Consider the following 25,370-nt stretch of genomic DNA (forward strand, 5'->3'; position numbering starts at 1 on the left):
CTGTCGGTACCAGCGGGTGTGAACGGGCCTGAATGTAACTACCAGCTCAGCCTACCGGACCAGTCTCTGTTTATCTGCCTCACTGATCCACATCTGATTTAAAACTATTTGTCTGTTTGTCCTGCAGCCTGTTGTTGTTGTGGTAGGTCTATAAGTGTGTGTGTGTGTGTGTGTGTGTGTGTGTGTGTGTGTGTGTGTGTGTGTGTGTGTGTGTGTGTGTGTGTGTGTGTGTGTGTGTGTGCGTGTGTGTGTGTGCGTGCGTGCATGTGCAGATAAGATGACCTGACAGGCTTAAGGGTGACCGTCCTGCCTACTGACATTGCAGGATAGAATGAATGAAGGAAGGCTTTGGCCCAGTAAGTCTTTTAGCTTAACCACACACACACGCACACGCACACGCACACACACACGCACGCACGCACACACACACACACACACACACACACACACACACACACACACAGTTACTGCTTTGATTCTTATCTTGTAGGTAAGGAGGATAAATACTCGAATGTAAACGTTGTGTTGCAGCATTTGCAGCACAAAGCCCTGCAGATGCATGTCAGGACCATCAGCTAATGTTTACACACGACGCGTCATTATGAGGAAATGTCTGAGGGCTCTATGATATCATAACTTCTCATGCATAGACGGGGAGTTCTGTCTGTTTCTGGATGAAAACAAACCAGAAAGGTTAAAGCAGCTTCATTGTTATAAATCCATAACCACAACGCCGGTAAATCCAGAGGCATCAACAGGGTTTTCTTTAGGATTCGCATTAGTTGCATCATTTTCCTGCTTCTTTCATGCTTTATCCTCACTGAAAGAGTCACGCAAGTGCAACAAGTAACATTAACTAATCCTGTTTTCCTCTTATGCACTGGCATGGTTTACTGAAACAGCTGGTTCTAGCAACACCTGTGCTTTACCTGCTGTGACAAGTTAAAGCGACGGCTGAAAGCTGAATGTGATTTTCTTAAGTAACTGTTTAATACAGTCCTAATAATGAGAATCGCACACCGTTGATGACCTTTTTTCACACATTTGCTGTATTTGATTTCTGTTCCGTTCTTTCTGACTTAAACGACCAAGTCTATTGTTGCTGAACCCAGAGCCCATCAGAGGGATTGTGTGTCTCGAGAGGCCTGGAATGTCTGTGGCTTTGAAGAGGAGCTGGAATCGGCCACGATCTGCTACACCGGTGTTACTTTCAGGATGCCCCTGTGTGTCCAGTTGTGCTGCTCCTGGTTGTTGTGTTGTTTTCTAACTACATAAACACATAATTGTGAAATAAACAGATTTTTAATGAGATTTTTCTTGATTTCAGGATTTGTACAAGATTATTTTCTGTTATTAGTTTGATTTACTCTTAGTCAGTATGGCAGCCTCCAGATCTACTATGCATGTTAAAATAATGTTGTGTACGTCTGCATGTTCATGCATGCAACCGTAAATCGCCGCAGGCCGATCTCTGCCTCATTTTTCCTCTTTTTTTTTCTTTTCCACGCTCTGGTTTTCTCAGTCCCTATTTTGAGACGCACATGTCTGCTCCGACCCAGCACGTGCCGATTCTGTGTGATTCAGTCCCAGGCTCGGTGGATCGCAGCAGAACCCTCACCCAATCGTTTAAAAGTCAGAGGTGTCCGTTTAAGGCTCCTGTAGCACCGAGGAGGCTGTCAGAGAGGCTTCTGAGTTCAGTTTCAGTTTCTGACAGACAAGCAGATTCTAATCTTTAGTCAAAATGATGGCCTCTGCCTTCTGTTTCGGTTAAGAGTCGTTCAGCCGCAACAACACGGTTATCTTCTCCAACCGCCTGCTGTTCAGCAGCTTCCTTCACATTTGTCTGTCTGGGACTTTTTTCTTATGCTCGTATGATCCCCAGATGCCCCATTTCACACTCCCTGGCCTGGGCCTCACACATGTCTGTTAGCGGTGTGTGTGTGTTTATGTTGTGTGTTAGTAGGCTGTCAGGATGTGAGGGGGGCCAGCTGCTGCCTCTGGGCTGACCAATAGCAGCAAAAACAAAATAAGGAATGTCACGAATCTAATGGAAATCCCAACGGGACCTTTTTTAATTGTTTATTTATTTTTGTCCTAATCGACTTAAAGAGCAAGTCACCCCCTACCAGAGTCTAACTCCACTCCCACTTCATGTTTGAAAAATGCAACAAATGCTGTTGCCTGGCAGACCGAGAGGTCGGAGCCGCTAACGAATACACACACACACAGGCTCACGACAGCATTGTGACATCATAATGTACCAGTTTACATCATAGCATACCTCTTAGCCAATAGCGGTGGCAGATTTAAATTAGAATACAGTGCAGAGTTTTTACCTGACGACGGCACAACACTGCCAGTTTTAAGCAGAATATTTAAATTTTAACTAAGATGCACTGAAGTGCCAAATTATTGACGACACGTGTCTGCAGCACAATTAGACACTCACTTATTTAGTTTATCAGCAAAAAAATTTTTTTATTTGGGGGTGACTTGCTCTTTAACTTCACCGGGATGCTTATTTATGGTATGGCTGTTTTTTTATAGTAATGTAAACTGGTAATAATAAATGGTAAAATGGCCTGTATTTGATATAGCGTCTTCTAGAGTCCTGGAACCCCCCAAGGCGCTTTACAACACAACCGGTCATTCACCCATTCACACACTGGTGGTGATGAGCTGCATCGTAGCCACAGCTGCCCTGGGGCGCGCTGACAGAGGCGAGGCTGCCGAGCACAGGCGCCACCGGTCCCTCCAACCACCACCAGCAGGCAAGGTGGGTTAAGTGTCTTGCCCAAGGACACAACGACAGCGACAGACTGAGCGGGGCTCGAACCTGCAACCTTCCGATTACGGGGCGAGCACTTAGCTCCTGTGCCACCATCGCCCCATAACCCCAATAAATGTAAAGGCTTTTCTTTCAGCGCCATTAATTCTACCATGGCTGAAAAAGAAGGAAACCACGAGGAATATTTTTGTCTTATTTTTTCTGTTTGTTCCAAAAATCTGAATAAATTCAGCAAGAATGTAGATGAAGTCATAAAACAAGCGGCTCTGTGATGATGGAGACGTATAACAATAACGGAGATGAAGCTGGGACGGAGAGGAGAGAAATGGGACGAGTCAGAGAGAGAGTGTGTGTGTGTGTGAACATCAGGGGTGTTGGCCATCCATCACCAACATTCTGGTCATTAATCTATTTTCTGCTCTCCCACTTGTCCTGTGGAACCAATATTTAATTAAAGCTGAATGCGGGAGGCTAATTAGGACAGAGCTGCCCCCAGGGAGTTCAGACTCACCGCTTCTGTCACCCTCCGAGCCTCTCGACCAGAGAAATGAACTACTGAATCATTTCCAGAGCACAGTCCCTCTTTAAGCTCGGTTTATGCTTGATGCATTCATTTTCCGCGCGGTGATGCGGCTCGCGGATGGAACGCGCTTCACAACTCGCAGCGTTTATGGTTCGTGCGGCTCGTCTCTGCGGTGAGCCAATATTCTCCCAAACTGCAGGGGGCAGCATGGAGCTCTACAGCATGCATCCAACACTACACCATAGTAGAAGTAAAAATTACTGTTGTTTACAACATGGCATTTCAGCATTTTTAACAGCGTCCTCGTCTTCTCCGACAGTGCGAGCTATTTCTCTCCAAGAATTATTAACAACATGTTGATCACGGTGATCTCTGAGAGCTGAATCATACAAATGTCTGTATTTACGAACCTCTGCCATACTAGTTCTTGCCGGTCCGCCATGTTTTTCCGCGTCCGTCCGTCTGCTTGGTTAGAAATTTTCCGAGGTGCGCGTTGCGGAAATTCTGGGCCGTGCGGAGGTGCGGTGGAGGGGCGTGGTTGTTAAAAAGACGCAACTTTTCCGCGCGGAGCCGTCAAGCATAAACCAACCATTAGTCTGCCGCCTGCTTGATGAAGTCTGAGATTATTATATCTGGTCTCAAGTTTAGACGGTTTTGGGATGCCAGTGATTTTTTTAATACCGTATTTTGTTTTATTTTTTTTAGCAAAATTGGTCGCCTGGATGACCTTAATTTTGTTGGAAGTGCACCAGGCGCTACTTCACACACACAACCTCTAATGATACTGGGACTAATCATGTATTTTTCTAAAACCAGTATCTCGCTGGGCTGTGACTGACTTAAGAAACAAAGTTGTGAGTGATTGGAGACAAAAGCCTCGCTCTCCTCTACATCCCATCATTTTTCTCTCTGCGGCGTTTGCTGGGAACAGTTTGCTCAGTGTTGAGGAGCAGAGCTCCACACGTCTGTGCTATCTCACCATTTAGCGGCCTGAGCGTGTAAATGTACGTGGTCGACCTCCAGGCCCAAACTCTCCATCACGCGGGTGAGTTGGACATCAGCAAGGCTGCAGGAAACACGGAGAGGTTCATCAATCACACGGTGACAGAATATCATTCATAGGTGAGCAAACACCGTCAGGGCTCCAGCGGAGAGTTCTTCAGGGCTTCGCACCGAGCTGTGGTGATCTGATCACATGTCCAGATGTGAAGTAAAAAGGAGACTGGCAAATTCCTGGAGGAGTTCAAACAAATCTGACCTGCTCATTTAGAAATGAATGAACCCATAAAGAAATACTGAAAAGTCATTTTATCACACGTTTAAGCTTCATTCACATCTCCTGAAGTGTTCCAGAGCTCCTCGGTAGTTTATTATTACGGTATTATTTTCTTTTTTTCTTTTAATATTTCTGGCTAAATTGAAATGCAGATTTTCTAAATATGGCCCGCTAGACATGATGCTGACGCTCAGAAAAGTTCCAGATGAATCTGAAATTATTTGAGCAACATCTGATAATCATTTAGAAACAGGAAAACCTCCAGCTTTTGTCTTTCGAGCTGCTCATAGTTGTGTACACACTTTCCGTCTGCTGACATGCGCCGGTCGTTCTTTCTGCAACAGATTCACACCTTTATATTCGGTCTTTCACTTGGAGGTCAGGTTTGTGCCGAGTTTATTCAGTAAATCCTTCAGTTCTTATGAAGTTTTATTTTCCTGAATGAATAAAAGGTGAAACATCTGTATGGTCCTAAAGGCCACCACAGAAGACACAGCAACGGATCAAAATCGGAGTAAACTGAAGGATCATCACAACGTGTTGGAAGTACATGGAGGGGAAATTTGTAGATTTCATACTTTTAGAAAAGTTAAAAATAGATTAATTAGGGATGCACCGATACGATACCGATACCAATACCAGTATCGGTAAAGGTTAACTGATACCAATGCAGCAGCTTGAAAATGGCTTCACTGTAACTTGTCATTTCTGTTCACCTAATATTTTAGTTTAGTTATGATTTCCATTCATATATTTTACCTTTTATCTTCCTCACAGTCATTTCCTGTTGAAAGCAGAGAAGAAAATAAAATCTGTATTCCAAATCATTGCATTTTTTTTGTGTGGTAGAAGTATCGGTATTGGTAACCGGTATCGGCGAGTACTCAGATCCAAGTATCGGTATCGCATCGTTTTGGAAAAAAGTGGTATCGTTGCATCCCTAAAATTAATAAAAAGTTTAATTTTTCACCAAATGTGTTTTGAGCTTTAGTTTTTCATGCTAAATGTTTGATTTATATGGAAAGGAAAAGGTAAAGGGTGTTAATTCTGGAATTCATCATGAAAGTGGCTTTAAAACTGAACTGAAGACACTCAGATGTACTATTTCATTAAGTTTAGACCTTTAATGGGAACTCTTATCAGTTCCACAGAAGACCACTCTTCTCTAACAGAATATATTTTGAATTTTCATTCGTTTAGAGTTCATTCCATGTGTTTTGGTGCATCTTTCTGGTATTTCTGTAGACCTGTTTTGACCTCATATTTTCTACGGCTGAACTGGTGTAGTGGTCAGTCAGAGGTCGAGCTAGGACAAACGGGCCTCCTCCTTCCATCCTGACGCTCCAGTTCCTTTTCTCGAGACACGAGCCAGATGCTCAGCCATTTATTGCAGCTGTGTGCGTGCGTGTAAGCAGATGCGACGTGTACGTTTGGATGAACTGTGCCGTTGTAACATAAATGTTTATGGCAGGTTCCTGTAGCTTCTGTGCTGCTGTCATCAGTTAGTGCAGAGAGGGCTGAGATGTTTGGATTGTCCACACAAAGGAGACACTGAGAAGTGTCAGAGGAAGAGTGGATGAATAATGATGCTGAAGCTAGTGAGGAAACATTTTATTTCCTGTATCTGGAGCTTTTTTTTTCTGGCAGATGAGCTCCTGACCTTTTGACTGCACACACAATGAATCTATTTTATTTTCTCTGCTGCAGCCAAGTTGCTCCATGTCTTATGTATCTAAGCTTGTGTGTGCAGTGCACACACACACACACACACACACACACAAGCCCATTTGTTTTCTCTCAAACGCACATTTAAGAGGATGATTGTATGTTCACAGTTGGAGACTGCGTTAAAACTCTGATCTTATTCATTTGTCCCGACTTTTGTTCTTGTCTTCAGGCGAGTCTGGTCTGGGCAAGTCGACGCTCATCAACTCTTTGTTCCTCACTGACCTGTACTCTAAAGACTACCCAGGACCCTCGCAGCGCATCAAGAAGACTGTGCAGGTGAGCTTGCTCAGCGTTTGATTTGTCACCACGCTGACTTAAGGCTGAGTCATGCTTCTCCGTCTGCGTCAGTGCAGAGACACGCAACTCCACCGCCCTTGCGGGCCTGCTGGAGAGTCGAGCTCGCTTTTCTAAACATTCGCAAGCTTGTGATTGGTCAGGGCACCGCTGTCGTCTACACCGTCGCCATTGTGCCCTCAAAAACATAAAGACAGTCGAGGATAACTAGCGGCAGACACGGAGAAGCTTGATGAAAAAAACTCTAAAAATATGAACGTTTAATTCCCCCGTGACTGGAGGAGTGAAAAGATACGCCGCAAGCATTTTATTTGTGGACGGAAATGACAGGAAACGTGGGTTTGGAGGTGGCGAGCGCATGAAGAGGTGGAGGAGGATGATAGATGAATGTGTCCGTGTTAAAAAGTCTCTTCTATACAAAAAACACAATATAAACACACGATCTTGGACCGATACATGACAGGGTACCACAGAACAGCGCTACGCCCTCTGCTGTCCTGGCAGGGAATTGCTTTGCAACACTCCCCAGGAGACGGAGGAGTATGAGGGCTAAACGCTTCCGTCAATCTGTGCGTGTCTCCCTTGCGGAGCTGACGGAGAAGCATGAATCAGGCTCTCTCTTGCAGATGTTTTGCAGATGGGGGTTTGTTATTTAAATCTCTGTTGACTTCCCCCTGCTAGGGTCGTCATCGCCTTAATGTTCTGATGAATCTCAGTAGTTTGGGCACATTATCAAGAGCGTCTGATTCACCTTTTCCTTTGGTGAAATATAGGGATGTGTATTGGTGAAATTCTGGCGATACAATACGTATTACGATACAGGGGATACGATACAATTATCACGATAAATTGCGATACATTCAGTCAGACGATTTTGGCGATTTTTTAGACTAAATTTATTATAGAAAAATTCAATAAACAGTCCAAACTGATACTTAACATGTTTAACCATAACAGAGGGATTTACATTTCAATGGTGGAAACAAAACCCATTACACACTGCTGCCAACTAGTGGTCGGTGTTTGAATTGCACCACAATAAAAGAAAATACACAAATGTTTCCATGTAAATTCTTCCAAAAATTAGATACACGACTTTTGAATATCGATACATTTTTGCAAGAAAAAATATCACGATATATTGCGATATCGATATTTTCGATACACCGCTTTTTTATATCGATATAATATCCCTGGGGAAAATGTCACGATATATTGCGATATCGATATTTTCGATACACAGCTTTTTTTATATCGATATAATATCCCTGGGGAAAATGTCACGATATATTGCGATATCGATATTTTCGATACACAGCTTTTTTATATCGATATAATATCCCTGGGGAAAATGTCACGATATATTGCGATATCAATATTTTCGATACACAGCTTTTTTTTATATCAATATAATATCCCTGGGGGAAATGTCACGATATATTGCGATATCGATATTTTCGATACACAGCTTTTTTTATATCGATATAATATCCCTGGGGAAAATGTCACGATATATTGCGATATCAATATTTTCGATACACAGCTTTTTTTTATATCGATATAATATCCTTGTGGAAAATGTCACGATATATTGCCATAATCGACATTTTCTTACATCCCTAGTGAAATATAGTTTTCTGCATGGCTTTGATGCTGATTTCTCCCACAGCGTGAAATCCAGTTCCAATAACAAATGCAGGTATCGGGTGAAAAATGTGTTTGAATAGATTAGTTTGGTGTCACTTTTATACCGAATGAAGCTCTGGTTGTACTTTTACACGATGTTTTTCTGTTTTTAAACTGCGTGTGACACTAATTTGGAGTTGACGGTCTTTGTATGGTATTGATGAATTCCACCAAACCAACTGTCCAAACAGCCGCTGCTGTCGGTGAACTAAAACGAGTCAAATGCAACTCGACCATTCCTATGAGCACAAGCTGAAGAGATGTTGGGCTCGTTTACACTTAAAGGATTTCTGGGTAATTTCACCAGATGATCACAGCTGCCTGTCTACCTGTCTCCATTCCAACGTGTTCTGGGCCATTTCAGGGACCGACCTGGAATGCAACCAACCAATCTTTGCAGAAGATAAAGTGTCTTCCACTGTAAATTATAAAGGATAAGAGATTTAGCAGAGATGGTGATGTGATTGTTTCTGAAGTTTGGCTCAAACTGCCTGGTTTTTAAGTGCAGGGGGGAAACAAACCAATCGCATGCAACCCTCATCAAAAGAATGCATTAGCACGTCCAAGTCAGACATTTGAGCTGCCAAGTTTTTATGCATGTATCAGTGCTGCATTGTGTGTGAATAGAAATGATTAATGACAGGTTTTTAAACGCCTCCTGCACAGATCCAAGTCTTTATTTTTTTGTTTTGCTTTGTTTTCACAACTGGATGCATCAAATGTGAAGGATTTTTTAATTAACTTTTGATGCTCCTGCATTTCACCAATTGGTTCTCAAAATTACCATAAACCTAAAAATTAAATAGGAAAACGATCAGCAAGTACTTCAGCGTCCTGCATTCCTCTTCTCTGACTCAAACAAAGGACTTGGCCAAGGATGTGTGGGTCCTGCCATGCATCGTCTAAAGATAACATAATGTGAAGAGTCAGATTTGAAGGGTGAAAAGGTCAAAGACCAGATGACTTTCATGTTTCTCACAACCTTGTCTTCAAAGGACAGTGGAAACTGAACGTGATGCGGGTCATGAAGCTGATTTAACGGAGGATCGGCCAGTTAAAACTCAGGAGTTCTGTTTGCTTTTCGTGTTTTTCACCAAAGTTGTTTTGCTTAAAATTTAAGAGGAAAACATCAGACATATTTTTTATTGTGCCATCAGGCAGCATTGAACTTGAAAAGTTTCAGAAAAGAAGCCAGAACTCCACGGAGAAGGAAAATGGCCCTGTGATAAAGAGAGAGGGCGAGGATGGAGGGACATGGCCACCGCATTTGGATGTGTCCTTTTATGGTTATGACAAACCGAGGAGGAGGAAGGCTGCATCTGGAGGAGAGGAAGAGAAGCAGCTTGTTAAAGGGAAGAAAGGAATGGGGGAAATGAAGGAATTTGAAGTGAAACTACCCTGAAGTGGATGAGAACAATGGAACCTGGAGGAAATAGGAGAGGTGGGAGAAGAGACAAAGAAGTAATGTGGTGGGGGAGGGAAAAGATGGAGAGGAGTAAAACTAGAGCCTGGGTGAAGCCTCGAGGAGACGTGGGTTAGTAAGGGGTGACAAAGAGCTCACACAGAAAACGGGATTGGGTGGGAGTCCCCGTGTGTCCCCCGGAGGTCTGAGAGGGTCAGTAGCAGGGCACGAATGATCCATGAAACACAAAACCCAGCTACCAAGTCTGCTTCAGGAATGGAAAACTCTACTGTTCAAGAAACATACTCGTGCACTTTTTCTTTATTTTTTAAAAGATATGATCCAGTTTTTCTCATCTGATCTGGCATTCCTCTGATTGGCTCGGTGAGGAAACTCAACTACATTTTTTAGCACGTTAGTTCAAATTATTCATTCATTTCCTCATTTGGTCCATTTCTTTCAGCGGCGCTGATTCCCAAGTTTTCATTTCGTACTTAAATTTTCAGAGTTTAGATGTGGAGTAGGACGTGGTTTTCCTGCCGTTCGAGCGAGTTACTTTTGGAAAATGCATAGGTACCACCCCCTTTCTCCAGGCTCCACCCCCACCCTAATACACTCCAGAATACAGGAGCACACAGTGCATGTTCGGGAGGGTTACGTTTTGTGCTTTTGGCCTGTTGTTTGCAACTTTTCTGCTGTAATTACTAATGTTACTCATCAATGAAACCGTTAACAATTCAGCATGCTAGCTAATGTAGAGTGGTGTTTTTAGGGTGGAACGTGAGACAGTTTTTAGCTTTCTTGGTTTTTTTTATTTTTTTTAAAGCATCAGCTCTGTGCCGCCAACAATCTGGGAAAACCCCATAAACAACAGGTAAAACTTCCAGAACCACACCCCTTACTACTGGCTACACACACACACACACGCACACGCACACACACACACACACACACACACACACACACACACACACACACACGCACACACACACACACACACACACACGCACACACACACACACGTTGCCAAGGCAGCAAACTGAACTCTTCCAGCTGACAGAGGATAGGCTGTGTTCACAGACAACAGGTCCGTGTCCTAAAGAGGGGCAGGGGCGCCTCCAGAAAATGTTGATGGGGTGGCCAGACGTGGCCAGAGAAATCTTTGGGGGGGCTCACCAAACTGGTCCTTGTGGTAACCCTGGGAGAGTTTAGCCTGTGGCGATGTGCTGCATTGCTCCTTTATTTGTTTTTATGTGTTTAAAAACAGTACGTATCAAATACATTTAACTTAAATTTTACAAACACAAACATTTCAGAAAAAGAAATTTCAGTTATTTAAAATGTTATTTCAATTTTAATTTTAAAATGTTTTTTTTTGTTGTTGTTGTTGTTTAATTCACCTGTTGCTGTGTTCCCAAAAAGCTACGGAGATAAAAAACTTTTTAAACTGTGTGCAGCAGAAACGTGTATTTTTTATTCTGATTATTTCTTTACTCATTAATTGTATTTTTATTTTTTTACAATTATGTCTTGAATAAATAAGGGGGGGTAGGAGGGCAGTTGGATGGATGAATCAGAATCCACTCGTCAAGAACAAGGATGTTCACAATGATAGGATGAGGTTTTTCCAGGGTTGTATGTGATTGTATGTGAAGAGCATTTCAAGCAAAATGGCAAAAATGCTCCAGAAACACCTGTTGCCCACCTTGCTTGTTTGTCGTTGTACTGCTTTTGCTAAATGAATAATTAGAGAGGGTTAATAATAAAATGGGTATTTTTGCTCTTCTGAAATGCAGCAACCTAGCGATCAAATCAAAGCATGAGAACAGTCCTGAATGCATTTATTTTAGGCCTCCAGCTCCCGACACACACCATGAGCACAGCGTGGGCAAGCAGGAGTTGGTGTTTGCAGGCGTGTTGGAAATAGGTTCTGTGGTCTGAGGCTGACCAGCTCAGAGTATTTATATTTTAGAACAATCACCCGTGTTTTGTCGTTGGCTCGCATTCCCCTCGCAGATCTGATTTCTTTTTAAATGATGGTGTAGGGACCGGAGGGACATTTTTGAGGTTTTCTCCCAATCTGTTTCTCTTCACAGAAACGTTGGAAATGGCGTGTTTGGTTTTGAGACGACTGACATTTCACGCACAAACGCTTTCTACACAAACACACTTTCAGGCGCACATGCCGGGTGCTCGGCGGAGCTCAGGAGCTTTAAGCGGCCGCGGTGTGTGATTGACACACAGTTATAAAGTCTGACAGTTTGTCTCAAGGCTTGTGGAAACTTAAGAATGTTTGTGTTCGAGTTAAAGGGTCAAAGTTCGGGTTTAAAGGGTCATCCTAAAATAACTAGATGGTCTTGTGAAAGAATGCGACAAAGCAAGGGAACTGAGGCGGCGCTTCAGGAAACGATGGATTTGTGAGGCTGGAAAACAGAAAAGTTTGGCTCGCTTCATAACTTCGTAACATAAAAAATAAACAGTAAAGTTTTTCTTTTAACCGTTGTTAAACGGTTCTGTCTAGTCAATCAAAATGGGTTCTGTTTATTAAAACGTAGTAAATATGATTTACAAGCAATAAAAATACCTTCAGAGCTCCGTCGTTGCTCACCTGTTAAGAGAAGATTTCACATAAAGATAAACGACTCCCTAGAAGCAAAGCGTCTTCTGGCTGCAGAAAAGCGGACCAAAAAAGCTCTTTCTCTGGATGTTTCAGCGGGCTGGAGTGTGAGATAGCAGCTGTCTCCTTTTTCCCCTCAAAGTAAAAATAAAGAAGAAGCTGAAAACCCCGCCGGACGCGTGTGAGGGCAGCAGTTATTATCCTGGAGCCTTGACCATGACGGGCTGCTTTTGTTTTTACTCCTAATATGTGTGCTTGTGTTATTCTCACCAGATGTGTCTTCACCATTTTAGAAATCTTTACAGTAAACGAGCATCATGCCACCACACACACACACACACACACACACCTCCAGCTGTGAGAATGCAGATCCTAAAGCTCCTGCTGTGAAGCTCGTGTAAACAGCAGCTGGAGAAAAAAGGTCCAGATCCGATTTTTGACAATTCTCCTGAAAGTCTTTTAGGCCTGTTTTTGATAGAGCGTACAGGAACTCTGTGATTTATGAACTTCTTTGTGAAATCTGAATGAGAAACACGCTGCTGGCCAAAGTTCAAGATCTCACTTTTCATATTCTGACTCCTGATTTGTTCACTTTGGCCTCATTCACTCATTTTTTCACTAAATCTACTGGGTTCTCTTGTAGGAGTTGGTCAGAGGAGTGGAGGGGGGACAGGATTACTCATTATTATTCATAATATGCAAACATCTTGCCTCTGATTGGCTAAAAGCAACTCAACTCTTTTGCTGCTTCTTTTTGCTCCTCAGCATGTTGATGTTTTATCTCCAGTAGTAACAGAAGCCTGAACGTGATCCACCATGTTGCGGAGTTGCTAATGCTAATGGCTAGCTTCTACTAGCTGAGACGCACTCTGCTCTCTCCTTGTTGGCGGTCACAAACCAAAGTGGGCGGGGCACTTTCAGACGCGATCGTTTTCCCGTCTATGCAATTTCGGCAGCGACAGGTTTGAAGAACCTTTTCTCGTTCGGCGTGCGTGTGGAACTCCGAGTGATCGATCATATTTCAGAAAGAATGACTCATGTCTCAGCGAATAAGATCTTTAAACTGCAGCAACAGCCCAGTTGATCTTATCGAGGAAACCGTGTTTGTCCATTCTGGACCTACACATCGTAGCTGCATGTGGACACGAGTCTGACTCGTTCCACACACAGGCAGCTGCGTGGGTGCTGGATGATGATGATGCGTCATCCGTACCCCGAGTGGGAGCCACGCAGGCAGGCCAGTGTGTGGAGGCAGATTCACGCTGCTGAACAGTTTCTTTTTGAAGGTGTAAAGTGATGACGGGCAGCAATCACACGTGTGAGCGGCTTCTATGTTTGTGTGTTCCAGGTCGAGCAGTCCAAAGTGTTGATCAAAGAAGGCGGGGTCCAGCTGACGCTCACCATTGTGGACACCCCAGGCTTTGGAGATGCAGTGGACAACAGTAACTGGTGAGGGGTCCGGGCTTACTCGTGTAACAAGCCATCCCATGTTCTCCATGATCCAGTCATTCCTGATTTATATTTTCATCTTCTCAGTTGGCAGCCTGTTATAAATTACATCGACAGTAAGTGCGAGGACTTCCTGAATGCCGAGTCCAGGGTGAACCGAAGGTCCATGCCAGACAACAGAGTTCACTGCTGCCTGTATTTCATCGCCCCGTCTGGACACGGGTAGGTTCAGCGTGAAAGCAGCAAAGCAGTGATGCAAGCTGAGCCGAGTGAAACGATGGAAAAGAAAAAAAGAGTCATTTCGTATGGAACTGGTGTCTGTTTGGATAAAACTGAGCAGAAAGGGAGAAGGGGGCATAAACGATGAGGCAGTCGGCCACCGTTTGACCCACAAAGGTTACATAACCCAGTTCTGCACATGCTCAGTAGAGATATGCCCTCCATCCCTGCAGCAGCCAATCAGAGTGAAGATTCATGGAGGCAGACAAACGTCGCCTTCTTTCATCTTTCAGCTTCTCAGATGGTGTGTGTGTGTGTGTGTGTGTGCGTGTGCGTGTGCGTGCGCGTGCGTGTGTGTGTGTGTGTGTGTGTGTGTGTGTGTGTAGATTTGCATAACTACAAATCCATTTATCTAGTCAGGCATGATGGATGGATTTAAACTCTCCTCTGATTCTTAATAAATCTGCAAGCCTGAGTCTTGTGCAAAGCCTTTAAGTCGTGGTTAAATGTGTCTCTGAGCTGTGGTGCAACTTTTACATAAAGGAAACGGGATCAAAGTCAGTGTTTTTGTCTCAAGTGGACAGCAGGTAGCAGGGTATCCGCGGGTCCTTAATAAGTCTTAAAAAGTCTTAAATTTGCTTTTCCAAATGTAAGGCCTTAAAAATCCTTAAAAATGACAAATAATCCATAAATACAGTTTCCAAAGGTCTTAAATTACCAAAGACCCAATAAACAAGATTATTTTATTTCAATTTTCATGAATTTCTAGTTAGTGTTCAGCATTTTTTGTGTATGATGTTGGCGTAAGCGGAACCATACACATTCAGTTGGTTGTGAAAGGGGGCTATTTTAGATGAGCACATTAGCTGGTTAAGCTAGTGGGAGATTGCGCCATGGGGACGTGCAAGTTTAATGGTAACTGGATGGCTAATCCCACATTCGCAATAGCTGGAAATTATAGTTTAAATTTAACTTTTAAAAGTAGCTTAAATTTGGTCAAATTGGCCTTAAAAAGGTCTTAAAAAGTCTTAAATTTGGCTTCCTTAAACCTGCAGATACCCTGAGGTAGATGACGCTCTTAAAGTCTGATTAAATGTTAGGTTTTTTAGTAGGGATGTGTATTTTTGAAATTCTGGCGATACGATACATATCACGATACAGGGGAGACGATACGATATATCACGATACATTCAGTCAGATGTTACAAGCAATTTTTTTACTGAATTTATTGTAAGAATGTTCAATAAACAGTCCAAACTGATACGTGACATGTTTAACATGAGGTATCTGAACCATGATGGAGGGATTTACATTTCAGTGGTGGAAACAAAGCCCGCTGCACACTGCTGCCAACTAGCGGGTGGCGATTGAATTGCACAAAATGAAAAGAAAATACACAAAAGTTTGCATGTAAATTATTTCAGGAATTAGATACACGGCTTTTGAAAATCGATCTAATAATCGCAGGAAAAATATCACAATATATTGCCATATCGATATTTTCTTACATCCCTATTTTTTAGCGATCCCAACACGGCGTCAACGTTAGCACAGCACAATAAACGCTGCTGCTTTAGAAACCATCAGAAACGTCCCCACCGTGCCCTGCTGTTCTTCTGTCCCAGTCAGACGTTCAGAGGTGCTGACAGGACAATAAATAACCCGTCTCTTCTGGTACATATTTGGTTTTTACTGTCACTCCACAGGACGTCTCCATAGTCGCTGTTTCCAAGCAGATGCCTCCCCTTTTAGCTGCTAGTTGGTGTTTTGAATCTGCTGCCTGCAGAAGTCCCCTACATGTGGCAGTAAAAGTTAAACACCTATAAATTTAGTGTTAGAAGAAACCTGCACGCTCATGTTTCCCAGCTTTCACTTTGTGTGATGTTTGTTCCCAAGAATTCCTAAAAAATTCCAGCAGTGAGCCCAGTTTTCTCTGGTTGGAGCAATTTAATAGAGGTTTCTTTAATCGCTGTTTGTGTGTAAACGCTAATGTATGAGCTTGAAATCAGAAATTCTTAAACGGTCACTTTTCTGTCGTCTCTTCCATCCAACAGATTTATCCGGAGCTCGTCTGACTCCGTCTCTCTAGCAGCAACGGGCTAACTGTCTGGGCTTTTTTTTTCCAGTGCTGCACAGAACATCTGAACAGTTATTTCATCGGCCTATTTATGAGTTTCCGCCTTCCCGTGACAACTAACCCACTTCCACAGACTCGCACACAACGTTCAATGTTCACACGAATAAAACGGCATAAATATGGTCTCAGCTGTGTTCTGTGTGTTATTTTTTACATAACTGCCTCTTCAATGTGGCTCATACTTGCCTTCCTACACTCAGCCCTCAAAGTTCAACGCTTCGCCGCAGCAGAACAGAATTTGACTTTCAGAGTTGGCGACCCCTGATGACCTGTTCAGTTTGTGTTCTGTGTTGTGATCAAACGTGGACCCGTAGCCCTCTGCTGGCGGCCCGCTGAACTGCAGCTTTGTGGCAAAATGAGCTCCAAACGAGCTCGGTGAGATTCTTTTCTTGTGAGTTCCTCCCCATTACGAGTCACTGTGCCTGTCGCCAGAGTTGACAGATGCTGATGGCCACATGTGTGGCTTGGCTTCTGTTTGACCCTGGATGTTTGACATGAGATGCTGAACCTACCACGCAGGCAGATTCTTACTAAGCAACTTATAGGGACATTATGGAAGTTTGACAGCCAAAACATGTATAGAAATAATAAAAGTCTTCTTCATACATTCTCCTGCAATGCCCTGGTCCTGTAGAATGAGCCCTGGCATTTTTACTGTGATTGCCTGTTTTTCTGTAAAATGACAGAAAAAGAGAGATGCTCGGGTCGAGCAGGCTGCTTCATGCGCGTTCACGCTCAGGCATCGCCCGTAGCATTTGCTATCCGTAGCTTTAGCAGCAGAGAGAGAGGCAGTGCCACTTTGTCGCTGTTCCTAACGCCTAGTGACAAAGCTAGCTACATTTCTGAGGACCCTTAGCTACTTTCTGTAGAACTTTCTTCTAGATATTTCCTGCTAATTAGCAACAAAATAGCCATTTTCACTCCGAACCGTTCTTTGGTTTGACGTTGTTTCAGCTGTCATCAAGGATATAAATGTTACAGATAATACAGTAAGATGCCCAAATTTTTATTTGAGACTCGCCGAACGGCATTGAATTCACAGATAAAAAAGATGTGGGTTCAACTTTTATTTTGGAACAATTTTTCAAGCAAGGGAAGGGAATGATCTGAGCATGCAGGAGGACTGACCCATCATAAACCTTTGTCGGCTGTGCTGAAGAGAAAGATACAGAACCACATTATTTAATTAATTAGCTGCATGTTCTCCTGTCCTCTGTCCGCCGGGCCACACACACACACACACACACACACACACGGGACTGTCTCAGCTGTTATTTTCGTTAAGGAGTGTGCACGTACAGCATGTGCGCCTCGTGCACGGCCTACTATTGAAGCTGCCGTTACGCTTTTGGCCTGAGGGGGCGATCGCGAGCATAAAAATTCAAAAGTCCGTAAAGTCCCTTTAAGGAATTAGTCATTTGTGGACAAATACAATGTAGGATAAATCTATTTCTCTTTATTTTATGCTTCTACTAATTTAAGCTTATTTGTTTTATCTTGTTTTGGGGTGATGGATAACTCAACCTTTTCACAGACAAACATTAGATGTTGTGTTTTCTTCTCCTGGTTGTTAGATGAATCATTTCTGTTGATTTTGGTTTCATTTCTGTCTTATAATGAATTCATCGCCTGTTTGTCTTTCAGCCTAAAGCCGCTGGATATCGAGTTCATGAAGAGACTCCACGACAAGGTCAACGTCATCCCTCTCATTGCAAAGGCCGACACTCTGACCCCTGAGGAGTGCCAGCTGTTTAAAAAACAGGTGTGTGCATGCATGCAGCTGCAGATTTGCATAACTCCAGATCCATTTACTCGACCATAATGGATTGCATAAATTGTCTTTTGACTCTTAATAAACCTAAATGCATTGATTTCATCAAAAGTTTAATTAAATTACATTTAAAATCTGACAAAGCCTAAAAGTCCCTCAGAAATGTAGAATTATTTGAAAACCACTGATGATGAAGGATGAGCGTAAATGTGGTATTGGTGCCGTTGCAGCAGTTTCTAAGTGTTTGTGGTTTAATACGTTTACAGCCCATCTCTGCTGCAGAACCAATCGCCGACCTCAGTAGCTGTAGTTGTTTTCAGAAGACGATATTTCCCGTGCAGCATTAGCTCTACACAAAATAAACTGTTAAACAGCACATTTGCATTCAGTCTGTTAAAGAGCAAGTCACCCCCTACCAGAGTATTACTCCACTCACACTTCCTGTTTGAAAAATGCAACAAATGCTGTTGCCTAGCAGACCGAGAGGGCGGAGCTGCTAACAAATACACACACACACACACACACAGGGTGTTTCTCAATGTCAAGGAACCTTGCCTTGATGTCTTGGCCCCGCCCCGGTTGCCTAGGAGATACGTCATCGGGAGCCGCCAAGACGTGTTCCAATGTTCATGTTCTACCGAGGCGTGTGTTCTCCGTTTGTTAGCCGTTTAGCTAGCTGAGCAAGGACACACTGCAGGTGTCTTGTAGCCTAGCCTTGGTCAAAAATTACCCAGAATACACCGCAGTGTTTTCAAAAGGATGGCGGATCAGAAGCCGGCAGCTACTTCAGGGACAATTTTCAAGTTTAAAAGTAAGTCAGCTAATTTAAAATGTTTTTTTTTTAGATCCAAAGAAGTTATCTATGGTTGGTTAGTTGCTTAGTAGTTGCAGCTTCGGTGGCTAGCGGGTAGTAACTCGCTTATATTTTTAATTTAATAGACATACACACAATTATATATTTATATTAAAACTAATACGTATAAAATATAACGTTATCTCCCGTGTCACATGACGTTACATGACTGCCGTGGAAGCCGCGGTCACGTGGTGCAAGTCTGTTCCATTTAACCGTTTTCTTTGACCAAGGAAGGACAGTGTCCTCGTAAGCAAGGCACCTTGACATTGAGAAACACCCACAGGCTCACAACGACATTGTGACATCATATGGTACCAGCTAACGTTCTAGGTTACCTCTTAGCCAATAGCGATGGCAGATTTAAATTCAGATGCAGTGCAGTTTTTACCTGACAACGGCACAACACTGACAGTTTTAGGCAGAAGATTTAAATTTGAACTAAAACGCACTAAAGTGCAAAACTATTGACTTCACGTGTCTGCAGCACGATTAGACACGCATTTATATAGTTTATCAGAAAAAAGGTAGATTTGGGGGTGACTTGCTCTTTAAGTAACAGTACAGGATCTCTGTTTTGCTCCTAATGCAGTTTAGATTTTCTTATAGTTGCTCTGCATATTAGGCAGGATACTCGATTTGTTCTGTGAGTTTTTGCATCGAGAGAAAATCTGTTAATGAGACTTTTGGTCTGCGGTTAGTTGCATCCACAGCTAGATGGCGATGTTGGTCTGTTTGGGTTAAACTCCTGGTGTCAAGCTTTTGCTATTTTGTCAAATGTAAGATGGTTAATGTGAACCACAAAGATCATCTGAAGTGGTCCAACAAACGGGTTCATTTCATTCAGATCGGACTTTTCTTTACTCGGACTTAAAACTCATAAAACCGTCTTCAAGGTGGGGCCGAACGTTAAGCTGCAGGTCTTTAGTTTGTGTGCAATTATGCTGATTGTTTTCACTCTTCTAGATAATGAAAGAGATACAAGAACACAAAATAAAAATTTATGAGTTCCCTGACACCGAGGATGATGAGGACAACAAGCTCATCCGAAAGGTTAAGGTGAGGGATCGGTGGTAAATATGTTTTTGTGGGTTTTTACGGCGTTGATGTTTGAGAAAATGTTTTAGCTGCTCAAAAATACTAATACTAAAAATGCTACTTTCCTAAGGAAAAGATGCCTCTTGCTGTGGTTGGCAGCAACGTGGTTGTTGAGGTGAATGGCAAGAAGGTCAGAGGTCGTCAGTACCCTTGGGGCGTGGCAGAAGGTAGGTTCACTCTGATCCACCATGAACGAGGAGAGAGGAGAAGGTTTGAGGTGCAGCCGTGAATATTTTCAGCTGTTTTGCTTTGGATGAGTGAAGCATGCTGGTCCCTAAAGGACGGGGAAGGGTGCATGTTTCCACCGCGACCCCCGTGTTCGTGCAGTGTGTTTCTCACTGGGTAATGCAATGACTTGTCAAAATGTTAACGCCTGTATTTCAAGTAAATACAAATTTATAAATCCAATTTTTAAAAGGTGTTTCTGCAGCAGAAAGGAAAATCCAGCATTGCATGTAAGTAACAGGAAAAAAGCACTTAAGGGTGCTTCCAGAGGTGGAAAGTAACAAATTACATTTACTCACGTTACTGTAATTGAGTAGCTTTTTTGTATATTTATACTTTTTAAGTCATTTTTAAAATCTGTACTTTTACTTGAGTACGTTTTTAAAAAAAGAATTGTAATTCGCTACATTTTAAATCATTTATAATAATAATAATAATAATAATAATAGCCTTTATTGTCATTGTACAGGATACAACGAAATTGGAGTGCCACTCCCTTGGTGCACAATACAATAATACTTCTAAGTATAAAGGTCCCCTAAAACAAAACAATAGTAAGTAATATATGCCGAATAGCACACTATATACAGAATAGCAGCTACCATATCATGTGAAAAAAATGGCATTAGAATAGCAGCATAATAGTTGACGGTGACCTTGACAGTCGCTAAGCAGTTTTAATTGTTTTTATGCTTATTCACTATAGAGATCGCCCTGGGAAAAAAGCTATCCCTGAATCTGTTTGACCTGGTTTTATGTGACCTGTACCGTCGACCTGATGGTAATTTCTGTTACTGAATAAAAGTACATTATAGGCATAGTAAATTAAAAATACTGCGTGTAGCAGCGTTCGAACAGGAAGAGACACCTGCATGAGCGCCGCGACTAAACCGGGGGGGGGGACGGACGGACGGACGGACGACATTTTAGATAAAGAGGACAAACGGCCATTTTTACCGCAGTTTTGCTCAAAAACATCAGTCCAGTCCCTGTGTTCCACTCGCTGTTTACCTCCTCTCTCCCTCCTCTCCTGTGGGTTGGAACCCGCAGCTTCGCGCACCGGTGTGACGTCATCAGAATTCTGCTCGGTTCGGTAACCAGACTCGGTTCCGTGTTTCTCTACCGCTCCACACGAAAGCGGCTAAATAACGTTTAGCGCTCATAACAAGCGGATTCTCAGTGCTCTGCTCATAAAACAGAAGACCTGCAGGCCTCTGTGAGTTAAAACATCCTGATGCTGTTCAGGTGTAAACATTGTGCTCCATCCCTGTTTGAACTCAGAAGATGCTTCTTGATGCCACAGATATGTGATGATTTAGCTTGTTTCTTTATTTTACTCCAGAATAAGAGATTAAATTATTACTAAAGCAGTTCAGTGTAGTTCAATTAGTCATTCACATGATTCTAACATGCTGCAGTGTGTGTGTGTGTGTGTGTGTGTGTGTGTGTGTGTGTGTGTGCGTGCGTGCGTGCGTGCGTGCGTGCGTGCGTGCGTGCTTGTTTGTTTGTGTGCGCGCACACATGAGCGAATTGTGATCTGGCGTTGTGATTTTGCACTACTTAGATGTAGCCATCCTTACGTTGACAAAAATGTAACTAAGTAACTTTTACTTTGAGTACATTTTATTTACGATACTTTTTACTTTTACTTGAGTAAAAATTTAGGCAAGTACTTTTACTTGTACTTGAGTAAAAAAATTATCAAAGTATTTGTACTCGTACTTAAGTGGGAAATTTTAGCACTCTTTCTGCCTCTGGGTGCTTCCAGGTTTAGCTAGAACAGGTGGTCAGTAACATTTCTAATCCAAAGAGCTGTTTTCTCCTCCGTTCACTGGAATAAAACCCGTTTAGAGCTGCTGTTATGGAACCGTTTCAAGTGAACATCCACGGATGAGGAGTAGGGCCAGCTTGTGTATGATGTGTTTTAAGGGATGTTGACAATTGGGGAAAATTATGTAAAAGTATGTCAAAAGATTACAGGTGTAGCGTCCGTCGGTGGTGGAAGTTCAAAGCAATTATTCCATAAAAACATGCATGTTTTTATTAACTCAGTGTGCAACAGCATGCATTAGTAGTTGTTGTTTTAGGGTCTGTAGTGAAAGGTCTCAAGACCCACTTGTGGTTCCAGAGCCGCAGGTTGCAGACCTCTGGAATCACTTCCTGTGCTGACATTAAACCAAAACGGCTCTCCGATCTCCTTAATGCAGGGTATCCGCGGGTCCTTAAAAAGTCTTAAATTAGCTTTTCCAAATGTAAGGCCTTAAAAATCCTTTAAAATGACAAATAATCCTCAAATCCAGGTTCCAAAGGTGTTAAATTACCAAAGACCCAATAAACAAGATTCTTTTATTTCTATAAAATTTTCGTGAATTTCTAGTTGGTGTTCAGCATTTTTTGTGTACGATGTTGCCGTAAGCGGAGCCGTACACCTTCAGTTGGTTGTGAAGGGGGGCTATTTTTAGATGAGCACATTAGCTGGTTAAGCTAGTGGGAGTTTGCGCCATGGGGAAGTGCAAGTTTAATGGTAACTGGATGGCTAATCCCACGATTGCGAATTGGTTAGCACCGGTTCCAGCCAATAGCTGGAAATTATAGCTTAAATTTAATTTTAAAAATTGCTTAAATTTGGTCAAAGTGGCCTTAAAAAAGGTCTTAAAAAGTCTTAAATTTGACTCCCTTAAACCTGCAGATACCCTGTTAGTGGTTACGAATCCTCACAAACACCAGCTGACTGACAGGTCCATGTTGAATTTTGACAAGTAAAAGGTTATCTGGTCTCTGTTGTTTCCCACCCTGCTTCCCTTTGCTCACACACACACACACACACACACACACACACACACACCCTTTGTGAAGTTGGTCTCGATCCTGATGGGGATTCTGGAAAAGGAGGACTTGGAGTCCGGTGATGATCAGACTGTCACATTTTCACCGTCAGCAACAATAAACTCTTCTTGTTCCTTTCATGTTTAATTTGTTGGGAAGGTAGAAAACTGGACTCGTCCTTAAAGAAATAACGGGAGGTACAGTTTGTTGCCTTGTGGTTGACCGTTTATCAGTCTTTCATTGTTTCATTCTTTCTTGTCTCTTTTCTTTTCCCCCTTGTTTCTTCGTCTGTTCTGTTCCATGACTGACAGAGGGCATTTTTGGTAAACGAAATCATCTTTTGCTTGATTTCTCATCGTTTTACCCTCACACCTCTCGCCTGGAATAAAAACCCACCTCCCGCTCCTCCTGTCAGGATCTTAACCTCTCTCCTCCTCCTCTTCCACTTTTCTGTTGCTTTGCTGTTTCATCATTAGGCTGATGGTCAAACCAATGCTCTTATCAGGCCTGGGCTTTAGACTGAAAGTCTCCTAAACTCTTAAAAGTTTCAGGACCACTAATCACGTTCCCAGATCTCCCTGGGAATCTTCCCAGCTTTTTCAGGTCACCTGACAAGAGTCAGTCTAAATTAGATCACTCTGAGTGAAATGCAGTGGTTACAGATTGGAGACGTTGTCCCAGGTCTGATGCTGTTGACGGTCATGGAGAGAACGTAAAGGCTGTTTGGTGCTGAAGCTGCACCTGCATCAGAACCATCACTCTAACTCTGCGGTTCCCTTCTTTGTTCCGGGGGCATCAAACCCACCATCACAGCATTACGGCTCTTCACCTCGCAGCTCAGATTCTTACAATGTGAGTGGAGCTGAGTGTTGTTGGGGGGGGGGCTGCAACAAACAATTATTTGGATAATCGATGAATCGGATGGGGTCTCGACACGATTAATCGATTAATTGGATTACATGGGGACATTTTTTTTAACTACTAGGGAAACGTTTTTTTCTCTCCTTTCTTCACTTTATTAAACACAACATTATTAGAAAACAGTTCAATAGCAGAAAAACAACATGCCATCACCTAAATTGTCTTATAAGGTGTATAGACAGAGACCCTAAGCTACACCTATCTGTGACCTAAAATGCTTGGTCCAAGTTAAACAGCTTAAAGAGCAAGAGTTGGAAGAGTTGCGCAACACAACGAATCGATGCCGCAATTCGTTGCCAACGCTTTTAGTAATCGATTTTCATCAAATTTATCGATTCGTTGTTGCAGCCCTGGGGGGGGGGGGGGGGGGTGAAGGTGGCGCCTTGTTGTATGACCGGATCAAAGACTGGAGTCTGACATGCTAATGCTTTGCTTTAGGTTCATGTATAGTTACTGGTAAATTTGTGTTTTTCAGATGAAGCATGGAACGGCTTATTTAAAGGTCTCGTTCACTCGTTTTTAAACACATTTGCTGTGGTCTCTAGTTTCCCTGGCAAGCCATCTTATATATGTGAATTTATAGTCTAGCCACGACCATTGACGGCTCTCAGTCGTGGGGTGGGATCTACGGTTGTCTTTCAAACAAGCCGTCGCCATCTTTGTCTTTTAGGTGACGTCCTGCCCACTAACGGAGTGCTGTGATTGGCCCAACAAACCAATAGAGCAGTGTGATCAGACCGCTACAGATCTGTTGCATCTTAATTTCATTCAGTCGCACTAACATCCAGCCCACCTGACTGATGGAGCACGGTGATTTGCCCACCAAACCAGTAGAGCGCTGAGACTGGACCACTGCGGATGTCAGTCAGTGGGGCGGTCTGCCACACTATTCTGGAAGAAGACGAAAATAAACGTGATTGGCCAGCCACAGTATGGTCCGGGGTTGCGGAGGTTCTAATGGAGCATTGCTAGATCAGCATGAAAAGAAGATTATTTTGCGTCAGCAAATGACGGCTTAGATTCTAGGCTTGAAATGAACAGTGTCGTTTTCTGTGAAGAAAAGGCTCTGATGCTCCGGTTTCAGGAAGTTGAAGTTAGTCCGAGGAGTGAGAGGCAGAAAACGGCAGGAACAAAAAATCTTACTTCTTAATATTCATGATATGCAAACATCTCATCTCTGATTGGCTAACAGAAACGCAACTCTTCTGCTGCCTCCATTCACTCCTCCTTGGGTAGTAAATGCAATGTTGATGTTTTATCTCCTCAAGTAACACAAGCTCAGACGGGTTCCACCATGTTGTGGGGTTGCTAATGGTTAGCTCTACTAGCCGAGACCCGCTCTGCTCTCTCCTGTTCTTGGGCGGTCCCAAGCCAAGGTGGGTGTGGTCATTAATGCTAATATTCCCTGTCGTGGTGAAGAAGGAGCTGAGCCAGAAAGCAAGGCTCTCGATTTACCTGTCGATCTGCCGCTCAGTCCCCACCTACGGTCATGAGCTTTGGGTAATGACCGAAAGAACGAGATCGCGGATAAAAGCGACCAAAATGAGTTTTCTTCGT

General features: G+C 42.9%; 1 protein-coding gene across 2 annotated transcripts in view; it reads left to right on the top strand.

The window, feature by feature from the left end:
• The window catches only part of septin15 (septin 15), a 58,454-nt gene that overhangs the window by 20,742 nt on the left and 12,342 nt on the right, over positions 1-25,370 (top strand). For both annotated transcript variants that reach the window (XM_015965315.3, XM_054733453.2), the window contains exons 3-8: positions 6,485-6,591; positions 13,663-13,763; positions 13,851-13,985; positions 17,764-17,881; positions 19,710-19,802; positions 19,912-20,008. In XM_015965315.3, the coding sequence (XP_015820801.1) occupies positions 6,485-6,591; positions 13,663-13,763; positions 13,851-13,985; positions 17,764-17,881; positions 19,710-19,802; positions 19,912-20,008 (651 nt within the window). The remainder of the gene's footprint in view (positions 1-6,484; positions 6,592-13,662; positions 13,764-13,850; positions 13,986-17,763; positions 17,882-19,709; positions 19,803-19,911; positions 20,009-25,370) is intronic.

The sequence above is a fragment of the Nothobranchius furzeri genome, chromosome 4, assembly GCF_043380555.1.
Source record: "Nothobranchius furzeri strain GRZ-AD chromosome 4, NfurGRZ-RIMD1, whole genome shotgun sequence".
Lineage (NCBI taxonomy): Eukaryota > Metazoa > Chordata > Actinopteri > Cyprinodontiformes > Nothobranchiidae > Nothobranchius > Nothobranchius furzeri.